The 11296-nt window shown below is 45.7% G+C and overlaps 1 protein-coding gene across 1 annotated transcript; it reads left to right on the forward strand.

Annotated features, from left to right (window-relative positions):
* The first annotated feature begins 511 nt into the window (after positions 1 to 511).
* LOC146967055 (stonustoxin subunit beta-like) lies at positions 512 to 8931 on the forward strand. Its single transcript, XM_085761372.1, has 3 exons — positions 512 to 602; positions 6250 to 7725; positions 8337 to 8931. The coding sequence occupies exons 1-3, from the start codon at positions 512 to 514 to the stop codon at positions 8873 to 8875; spliced, it is 2106 nt and encodes a 701-aa protein (XP_085617498.1). The 3' UTR covers positions 8876 to 8931.
* Positions 8932 to 11296: the final 2365 nt, after the last annotated feature.

The raw sequence follows: 11296 nt of genomic DNA on the forward strand, positions 1-11296 counted from the left end.
ATGCACATGGAGGAGAGGAGCGGAACCAAAACAGTGGAAAAGCGAGCGGACTGTCTCAGTTCTACTGTCTTTCTGTGTAAATATCTCATGTTACAACATGAAAACCTGAGGCTTATATTCAAGTGCGGCCTATATGTACAGTATTTTCTTTTAAAAATGTAGCTGGTGCGGCTTATACAGGTGCGTCTATAGTCCGGAAAGTACGTAAATTGTCCATGATGTTGAGTGTTGGCTGAGTGTCAACTGTTGTCATGGATACATTCACGCTCTCTTATGACGTAATCTCACGGCGCACTCCTCCTCCTCTCCCAATAATCGCAAAACAATAATGAATGGAAACGGTCATAAATTCGCATTTACTTTTTGTGCATTTTCACAAAATCCGCTCTTAAATTCGATACATTTGGATGGAAACCCAGCTACTGACTGAGTCACCTCTGTCTGAGAACAGGTGTTTCCATAGAGACACCTGAGCATCATTCTCCTGTGTTCTTGTCCTCAGATTGGAGACATGGCCTCAGACCGGATAAAGATGGCTGCCCTGGGTCGACCTTTCACCTTAGGGATGCTGTACGACGCTCGAAGAGATGAGCTGATCCCAGGTGAGTCCAAGACGAGTTGAAGGCTGAAATGAAACAACATGAAGATGAAATCACTCCGATTCAGAACAGTAGACTCCTGGGATTTGTAGTTTTTAGTAAATTTAACCATGGCTTTTCTTTCGTGAATGGTAAGGTTTGAAGGTGGGGCCTTAGCACTAGACAGAGTTACTGACAATTTTAGGCTAAGGAAGAACAATCTAAATGAAACTGAATATTCAGTTCAGTTTAGTTCAGTTTTATTTATATCCCGAGGGAAATTGGATTTGCAGCAAGCATTACAAACATAATAGACAAAAGACAGCATCAAAGACATCAACATGTCACTAGCCACAACATAGTGCAGTAATACATAAAGAACAGTACGAATAATAAAAGCATACTACTAATAATAAATTACTGTTAATAATAATAATGCATAATGCTCTCAGTGCATAATAAAAATGTAAACAGTCTACACAATGCATTCAAGTGCATAGTGCTGCAAGAATTGGGAAAAAAATAAAAAATAATAATAAAACACTTTAATACCAAAGTGCATTTAAGTGCAGAGGCCTGAGAGTATAGGTGAGCCTAGGCTGTCTATGGCAACAGGGATAAAGGAGACCCTGGCACGCCGCGTTCTGGTCTCAGGCTCCTAAAACGGCGTCCAGATGGGAGGAGGTCAAACTCCTTATAAAGTGGTGGTCAGGACAGTCAAGAATAAGTTTAGCTTTGGTCCATATTCGCTTGAGGTATATATCCTGAAGTTGGGCTTGCTGCACCCCATCACCTTGTTTGCCACTTTGGTAAGCCTTGCTAGCCTGTTTTTGTTGGACAGGGTGAGGAATCCAAACCAGGCCACACAGCAATAAGTGAGAACAGACTAGATCAAACAAAGTCATTAAAACATTGCAGACTGAATGAATTCAATTTGAATGAACGGGCGCTGCTGAACCTTTTTACATACTGCATCTGTGTTTGCTTTAAAGCTCAGCTTATTGTCAATGACAGTCCCTAAGTATTTATATTCTGATACAATCTCAACCTCCTTTTTCCTGGATGATTGTCCGAGGAGTACTGCTAGGTTGGGATTTTCGGAAATCCATAAGCATGTCTGTTGTTTTTTAACACATTGATTGACATGAAGAAGTCATTGCAACATGTTATAAAATCATCTACCACAGCACCATGCTCAGTTTCACTGTCCTTTAAAAGACTTCAGAATATGCCTGTTCTCATATGTACTCCTACATGAGTTTGTGTAGAGAATGAAAAGCAGTGAAGAAAGGACAGCCCTGTGGGGATCCCGTTGAAGAAAATAACTTAGATGATAACACACCATTGACTCTCACACATTGTGATTAATCTAAGACTTTTGCTCACATGTCTGGGTAAAGTTTGACAACCTATTTTTTTGTTAGAAGAAACCTATAGACATAATTTTAGGGGTGTTGTCATCTTGATTTTTTTTGCTGGTGACCACTAGAGGCGCTATTATATTCAAATACTCAATTCAGGCATATGGTCTGTTTTGGTCACAAGAATGGCCAACCTGTACAATTTGTATGCATAATTGTCAAGATTAAAGATTGAATATTGAAGGAAATAGATAAAACAACAATAAAAAAAGCCTTTTTGAATCATATTGTAATATTTTAGCCAATACTGGATACAAAATACAACTTTTTTATAGACGTTTTTGGCATAGAATGTCATGGAACACTTAACAATAACAATAACATCAAAATCTCCAATGAGCTCACAGTATTTCCCCAACGGTTTTCAATGAGCATATTTCACTGGCAAATCGAAAAGGCAAAGCGAGGTCGGCAGCTAGTGGCTGGTTCCTCTCATGCTCTAGTGAACTCCAATACAGTTAAGGCAGTGCTGGAAAAAATGGTAGCCACACCAAAAATTGACACTTTTGGCACAATTTGGACATTTTCACTTAGGGGTGTACTTACTTTTGTTGCCAGCGGTTCAGACAGTAATAGCTGTATGTTGAGTTATTTTGAGGGGACAGCAAATTTACACTGTCATACAAGCTGGACAGTGAGTTTACTGCAGTTCGATTGCCAGAGCGAACAGTAAAGGGGATAGTGGACATCCCTGCCTTGTGCCCCTCTTGAGTTCAATTGGTCTAGATAACACACCATTTATGGCAATTTGTGCTTTGGGGGCTCTGTATAATGTTTTAACAGTGTTTATAAATTTGGTACCAAAGTTAATTTCATTCATAGTTTGGAATAAGAAAGGCCATTCGACCCTGTCGAATGCCTTTTCCGCATCCATGGAGAACACTAGTCTATCCTCAGAGTTGTTGGAGGAGTCATGGATGAGGTGAAATAGTTTTCAGAGATGATCAGAGCCCTGTCTGCCTTTAAGCCCGTGTCAAGAGTTAAAAAAAAACTGAAATGAACCCACAATGCAGAACAAGGGAAATTTATTCAGGCAAAGGTTTAAAAAAAAAGGAGAAACAAAAGCTGCAGGGCTGGGCGAGGCGGGGCTGGGGGCAGGCAAATGGCAGGGCTGGAGGAGAAAACACAAAAACTGGTGAGCAAAGGCAAAAACAGAGCTGGAGTCAAAAGATGCTTTGATCACAAAGTCAAGGAGCCGAGTAGCGTTACCACGAGGTGGGTGAAACAACGAACTGGCGATGAGTGGAGGGAGAGACCGGCTTATGACTGCAGTGGAGATCAGGGAATCAGGTAGATGAGCAGCAGGTGAGCAGAGGGTGGAAGCAGTAGGTCCTGGAAGGCCCCGCCCAGCCCAGGGGGAAAGAAAACATGGACACAGAGCAGAGGAGAACTGGATTTTTTTTTAAATTCTGCAGGGAACCCATCTTGACCTGGTGCTTTTCCTATTTGTAGCTTATTTACAGCATGTATTACTTCCTCCTTAGTAATTTCTGCATCCAATTGGTGTCTGTTTTCTTCACTTAGTTTAGGGACCGGGCAGTTATCAAAAAATCTCCTACACAGAAGGGGGTCCATGCCACCCTGTGATTTATACAGGTCATAATAATATTCTTCAAAACATTTATTGATACCAGTGGGATCTGAAATAATTACACCCTCTTTATTTTTAATGTTATGTATGATTCTTGCATTTTCCTCCTTTCTAATTTGCCAGCTAAGTAATTTGCCAGTTTTTTCTCCTTTTTCATAGTAGTGAAATCTGGTTCTAGCCATGTCTGCCTCTGCCTTTTGAGTACACAAATTACAATATTCTAATCTCTTTTGTGTCAATAGGTGTGTTGTTTCAGGGTTTTTAGTCTGTGCATGTTCTTTTTCTAGCTCATGGATAGTTTGTTCCAGTCTAGTGAGTTTACTTTGTTTTTCTTTTCTTTTTTGAGCAGTGAAAGAGATAATCATGTGTGATCATATGTGAGGCTGAATCTCTGTTGCTTTCCAGAAAAGCTTTAATTTAATTACTAATGTACTCATTAAAAGACTGATCACTCAAAAGATGGGGTTTTAACCTCCATCTAAAGGGAGCAAGAGGGCTGGAGGTGTTTTCAATACTTATCTTAAGAGGACAGTGATCTGATAAGGTTGAAGCTAAATAAATACATTCCACAGTTTTCATGCACAGTGTTCTGGATATGAGAAATAGGTCTATCCTTGAATATGAGTCATGAACCTTAGAATAGGAGGAATAGTCTCTCTGGGTGGGGTTTTTCATTCTCCAGGCATCCACAAGGGAGAGATTTTTCATCCCTTCTCTCAAAGTTGAGCCAGCAGTTGTTAAAGACTGTTTGGTCTTGGTAGAGTGATCTGTCGAGGGATCTAAGACCAGGTTGTAGTCTCCACCCACTATACACTGGCCATGTACTTGTGTCAAGTCCAATAAGAGTTCTCTAAAAAAATTAGTATCATCTATGTTAGGTCCATATAAGCAGATCAAGGTGTAGGGAATTTTATTAATATCACATTTTATTTTAACCAGACGGTCCTGGTCATCTTTATTTGTCGAAAGTATGTTCACCTCTAGTCGTTTGTTGAAGAGAATAGCGACCCCTCTTGATCTTGAATTAAAAACGCAGCTTTCATTTTGATTTGTTTTTCTTTCTTTTTCTAAAAAAATAAATGGAAAATTAATTTAAAAAATTGATCACAAAGAAGAAGATAAAAGACAATAGATGGCAAAATCTGAGGTCTTTTTTGTATTTACATTATTTTTCGGGCAAACCCACAGGACATGCCAAACTGTGTGTCTGCTCCTCTACAGCCATCTTAATAATAATAATAATAATAATAATACATTTAATTTAGAGGCGCCTTTCTTGACACCCAAGGTCGCCTTACAGAGCATAAAATCTTAACGACATTAAAAACAAGACATTGTGGAAAAACAAAACAAAACAAACAAACAATCAAAACAGTGACCAGTTATAAGTTGTGTGCGAGTTTTGAGTTGTGACTTGAAGGTTGTGATGGAGTCTGACTGTTTTATGTGTGGGGGGAGGGAGTTGTCTGAGTGCTGTGTTTTCTTGCCTCCATCGTTGACGTTAATCTGATAAAACGCTGATCATTTTTTTGTAACTTGGAACCTGTTGCACTTGACTTGACTGTACATTTTATATTTTGGTACAACTGTTTTGTTCATATTCTACTTCTTTCTCCCTGAAAATTATTAACATAATATTAAAAAATTATATATATAAAAAACAAAAAAACAGAAGGCCTGTAGTTAATAATAGGCATCAGCAACTCTCGATATGAGAGCAGCACATGTCCAGATGCAGATGTGTGTCGATACAGTAGGCTATTTCTCCAGGTGCTGATGTGACAGTTGACGGGTCCTGTCACTATGCCTCCAGTTCATAATGCGCCCTGGCTACTTGGCCAAGTGGTTAGTGCGCATGACTCTTAACCGGGAGGTGTGGGTTCAATCCCTGCCCCTTCACCTAGCCACCTAACCATTAGCCTATAATTGAGACAGGCGTCTATATGGGAGAGGCTTTTAGTTGAGCAGGGGAAAGTTTTCCAAGCGAGGAGAGGAGAATTTCGCGAACGAGCAGCCTGTGCACATGCAAGCAGGGGAAAGTATTGAGAGTGGAGTCTGCACACGCTCGAGTTGTTTTTCTCCTGGCAGGCTACAGTATTGCTCCAGGGGGCAGAGATGCAGGATACAAAACAGCTCACGAGTGCTTTGAAAGCGCGAGTGCAGTTTATGTCCCTTTATCCCCAAGCTTGCTGCGCCCTCTCTCCCTTGGGAGCAACGGGGCCCCTGGCGTGACCTCCGACCGCAGCGGACTGTCCTCAGAGCGCCCCGACCACATTGTGTCACCAGAGTGGTGATCGGCTCACGATAAAGGCATCAGGGGTCTGTGGCGATTGGCAACACACCTCACATTCACACCTAACTCTTGTTTCCCATACATAGACCAATGTGTGGCGCAGTGCCACAGAATCAAGACCAAGCGCCACAAATTGATTCCGCTACTTTTTCTCTCACCGCAATATCGTTCTGTTCATTCATCTCTGCTTAGCGCTCTTTCTCTGTCATTCTCGTTCACACAGACCGATGCATTACGTCTTCCTAGGCAAATACTAGTCCAGTTGCTTTTGATTCAACTTGTTGCCAAGAGATAACGATGACCTGGATGAATGAGAATATCCATAGACATTTTATGAAACTAACTGATGTTTTGTTTCATCTTTAGGTTTCACACTGTGGGATAAAACGACTCTTGAGGAGAAAACCTTGAGTTCCTCAAAGGAGAGCAGCACGTCTGAGATCACTACGTCAGACTCATTTGAATCCAAGTCGTCCAAGCTGGAAATCGAAGCCTCTCTAAAGGCCAGCTTCCTGGGCGGACTGTTCGAAGTTGGAGGATCTGCCAGTTACCTGAATGACAGGAAGAAATCCAACAAGCAGAACAGGGTGACCTTCCAGTACAAAGCCACCACCGTCTTTGAGAAGCTGAATGTCGCTCACCTGGACGCCGGTAAACTCCGTGACAAGGAAGCTCAACACAACTGCACTGCGACACACGTCGTCACTGGGATCCTCTACGGAGCCAACGCCTTCTTTGTGTTCGACAGCGAGAAGATGGACACCAGCAGCGTGCAGAGTGTTCAGGTCAAAATGGAGGCGATGGTGAATAAGATCCCCAAACTGAGCATGGAGGGCAGCGTCGGCCTCAATCTAAACCGTGAAGAAAAAGATCTGACTGCCAAATTATCCTGCAAATTCTATGGAGACCTCATCCTTGACAGCAACCCTGCATCCTTTGAAGATGCTGTGAAGGCTTACCAAGAGCTTCCACAGCTGCTCCGAAAAAACCAGAAGGTTGCTCCTGTCAAGGTCTGGCTGACACCGCTGAAGAAACTGCTACCATCCGCTCTCGAGCTGAAGGGTGAGATCTGTCCAGGTCTTCTGAGTAAAGTGGAAAACACTCTGGAAGAAATGAGGGAGATAGAGGTGAGGTGCAGCGATTCCCTGGAGGAGAAGGTGGTTAAGATGATTCCCCAGGTTTCTAAACGGCTGAAACGCTTCAGTGGTCTGTGTCAAGACTACACCGCATCACTCCAGAAAACCATGAGGGAGAAGTTTCCTTCCATCCGAGCAGGAGAAGAAGACGACAGCTCGTTGGAGAAGCTCTTTGATGCCAAGGAGACGTCTGTGTTCAGTCACGAGAACCTGAGCAAGTGGCTGGACAACGAAGAGAGAAAAATCAACGTCATCCAGTCGTGTGTGGAGCTGCAGGAAGTGGAGATCGCCCAGAGCAAGTCAGACCTGGACAGAGTTTTGTTTGACCGGAGTGTGGAGCATGTGCTCTGCTTCGTCTTCACCTCTCTGGACTCCACCAACCCCTTCCTGAACCAGATGTCCGACCAGCTGCACCTGCATGACGCTCTGCATGGTAAGAGTTTCACTCCACCAGCACAAGACCAGTGGTTCTTCAAACCAGAGGTGATTGCCAAAATGAGAGAGAAGGCCACGTACTTCCACGGCGTGGCCAAAGCCCTGAAGAAGAGCAGCAAGTTCAAGTTCCTCATGGCTGCTCTTCCAAATGAGAAATACGAAGGAGCCACGATCTACCACTACGAGAAAGGAGCTCTGGTCACCGAGGACTTCTCCAGGCCGGTGATCCAGGACGTGACCAAGGTCACAGACAGACGGGACTTAGTCTGGTGTAAGTCACAGCTTCTGCTTCTAATTTGTAAAGATCCTCTATACAGTAGAGAAGATGTCTCACTACAGGCAGTGGTTCACACTCCTTATTTCTACACAGCACTAGATGCAGTTTCAATCTTTATTATATCCAACAAAGACCTCACTTTAACCAGGTCATTACATAAAGCAGCTCCGGTCTCTGTGATCATCTCATCTCTATTGCACTTAAATATTCACAATTTCTCTAGTAGTCTTCGAAGGTCAGGTCATGCCCACTCTGACCTAACAGTTTTTATTATATATGTATACTATAGATTGAATATTCAGTGTTGCACAAACACACAGAACAACAGATGGAACAAAGAGCCATACCTGAAAGTCCCAAAGTAAAGAAAAATGTTTGGCCACATTTAAACCACACAACCCCCAACGTTTAGTCAGATATGGGTATTGATGAGCAAAGTAATTTGTACAATCTACATTTATGCTTCATTCACAAAGACACATAGTGTTTCATTGTGTTCACTTTTCAACCTCTCAGTCGTCACTTAATGTACCTGAAGCCTCCAGCAGCTGCTTTAACATGTGATCAGCTCAGTCTATTGACTCTCTGTGTTCACTCAAAAACAGATGCCTTTGATCTGAACCTGGACAAGGACACAGCCAACAACTGCCTTACTGTGTCTGAGGACGAGAAGAGGGCGACACTTGGAGACTGGCAGAAGAAACTCGACCTCCCGCAGAGGTTCAACAAGCGTCCTCAGGTGCTCTGCAAGGAGGAGCTGACCGGGCGCCACTACTTCGAGGTGGAGTGGACCGGGGGCGACGCCGAAGTCGGCATCGGTCTGACGTACAAAGGAATCGCACGTAAAGGAGACGGCTCCGACTCTGAACTCGGGACAAACCTCCTGTCCTGGTACTTCGGATCGACAAATGGGCTCTGCGCGTATCACAACGGGAAGGTGTGGTCCGACTCCCTGCCTCCCACCGGCTGCGACCGGGTCGGAGTGTTCCTGGATTGGCCGGCTGGTTCCCTGAGCTTCTACAACGTGTCATACAACACACTGAAACACATGTACACCTTCAAGGACCGGTTCACCGAGCCGCTGTTCCCCGGCTTCTACATCTACACCAACTCCGCCTACGCAGCCCTGTGCACAGACCTGTGAGGGAGCTGCTCCACCTCCTACACCTCCACTCTCTACACCTCCACCTTATATACTCTGGGTTTTCTGTGATGTAATGTTGATCAGTTTGATTAATGATGATTGATTGATTGATTAATGATTGATTAATGATAGTAGCTCCGCCCACTCTGTTTGCTGTGTGACTTATTAATTTCTTCCTGTGGAGGTGGGTGGGGTCAGCAGGTGTAGGAGGAGCTTTTCTGCATGTGTGTGACAATTATTGGTTATTAGGCAGCTCTTTGACTTCCTGTGACATCACAGTCACCATGGTTACGTCTTAGAGCTAGTAGGGTGAAAATCAGTTCTTCAGATCTAGAAAATCATTTTGTTGCTTTGATGTGCTAGAAAAATAAGACGTCATGTCAATGAACCACTCAGGAAACGTCCTGGTCCTGGGTCCTCTGGTACCACCTAGACCCAGAACCAGAACCAGAACCAGAACCAGAGTCCATGTCATCACTGTGTTGTTCTGTTGTTCAGATGCTGTCACCTGTTGGATTGAACCAATAAAGCTGAGTCCTGAGTAAACGACTGTGTTTCTGGTCACTTCCTGATCACATCCAGAATAAATGACCCGTCAACACGAGTGAACCCAGACGTCAGTGATCACAGGCTGAACAACATCAGAGTCTTCAGAACATCATCTACATTTATAAGTTATCAATAGTTTCAAGCTCCACATGAGTCCTGTAAAAGTCTGACTCCTGATCCATGAAGTCTGCTAGCATAGCATTCATGAACACACAGCGCTAAAATCAAACAAACAGTTACAGCTTCAGTTGGCAACAGTTATTCAGTCATATCTGCTGGGACTGTCACTATATTCTGATAGTTGCATGTGAAATAGGCCATTTAGGAAAAACTCCAACTCCTCTGGCTCCACCTACAGCCTGTAATCGTATTTGCAAAAATCCAATGTCCAGTCAGGTGGAGGAGGAGCTGCCTAACCATGAACCTTTTCTAGTCACTCGGGCCACTCAAAGCACTTTACATTGTTTTTATTGCATTCACCCTTATAGCTCTGTTAGTAGACAGACTTTTTGGGAGCTAATCATTCACACACATTCATACATCCTCCACCTGGCGGTCCTGCTCCACCTGGCAGTCCTGCTCCATCCAGGGGTCCTGCTCCATCCAGAGGTCCTGCTCCATCCAGAGGTCCTGCTCCATCCAGAGGTCCTGCTCCATCCAGAGGTCCTGCTCCACCTGGCGGTCCTGCTCCACCTGGTGGTCCTGCTCCATCCAGAGGTCCTGCTCCATCCAGAGGTCCTGCTGCATCCAGAGGTCCTGCTCCACCTGGTGGTCCTGCTCCATCATGCTCCATCCAGAGGTCCTGCTGCATCCAGAGGTCCTGCTCCATCCAGAGGTCCTGCTGCATCCAGAGGTCCTGCTCCATCCAGAGGTCCTGCTGCATCCAGAGGTCCTGCTCCATCCAGAGGTCCTGCTCCATATGGGTCCTGCTCCATCCAGAGGTCCTGCTGCATCCAGAGGTCCTGCTGCATCCAGAGGTCCTGCTCCACCTGGTGGTCCTGCTCCATCCTGCTCCATCCAGAGGTCCTGCTGCATCCAGAGGCCCTGCTCCATCCAGAGGTCCTGCTCCGTCCGGAGGTCCTGCTCCATCCGGAGGTCCTGCTCCATCCGGAGGTCCTGCTCCATCCAGAGGTCCTGCTCCATCCGGAGGTCCTGCTCCATCCGGAGGTCCTGCTGCATCCGGAGGTCCTGCTGCATCCGGAGGTCCTGCTGCCTCCAGAGGTCCTGCTACATCCAGAGGTCCTGCTCCATCCAGAGGTCCTGCTGCATCCAGAGGTCCTGCTGCATCCAGAGGTCCTGCTCCACCTGGTGGTCCTGCTCCATCCTGCTCCATCCAGAGGTCCTGCTGCATCCAGAGGCCCTGCTCCATCCAGAGGTCCTGCTCCACCTAGTGGTCCTGCTCCATCCTGAGGTCCTGCTCCATCCGGAGGTCCTGGTCCATCCGGAGGTCCTGCTCCATCCGGAGGTCCTGCTGCATCCGGAGGTCCTGCTGCATCCAGAGGTCCTGCTACATCCAGAGGTCCTGCTCCATCCAGAGGTCCTTCTGCATCCAGAGGTCCTGCTCCACCCAGAGGTCCTGCTCCATCCAGAGGTCCTGCTGCATCCGGAGGTCCTGCTGCATCCAGAGGTCCTGCTCCATCCAGTGGTCCTGCTGCATCCAGAGGCCCTGCTCCATCCGGAGGTCCTGCTCCATCCAGAGGTCCTGCTCCATCCAGAGGTCCTGCTGCATCCGGAGGTCCTGCTCCATCCGGAGGTCCTGCTACATCCAGAGGTCCTCCTCCATCCAGAGGTCCTGCTCCACCTGGTGGTCCTGCTCCATACAGAGGTCCTGCTGCATCCAGAGGTCCTGCTGCATCCAGAGGTCCTGCTCCA

This window comes from Trachurus japonicus, chromosome 19 (genome assembly GCF_045865225.1).
Source record: "Trachurus japonicus isolate A0001 chromosome 19, Traja_1.0".
Taxonomy (NCBI): Eukaryota; Metazoa; Chordata; class Actinopteri; order Carangiformes; family Carangidae; genus Trachurus; species Trachurus japonicus.

What these genes read in the sequence shown, in the direction of transcription:
- LOC146967055 (XM_085761372.1), top strand. Translation starts at nt 512, where the DNA reads ATGGCCTCAGACCGGATAAAGATGGCTGCCCTGGGTCGACCTTTCACC. An exon ending in AAGAGATGAGCTGATCCCAG is followed by an intron (nt 603 to 6,249) that starts GTGAGTCCAAGA and finishes TTTCATCTTTAG; the next exon opens with GTTTCACACTGTGGGATAAA. An exon ending in CAGACGGGACTTAGTCTGGT is followed by an intron (nt 7,726 to 8,336) that starts GTAAGTCACAGC and finishes ACTCAAAAACAG; the next exon opens with ATGCCTTTGATCTGAACCTG.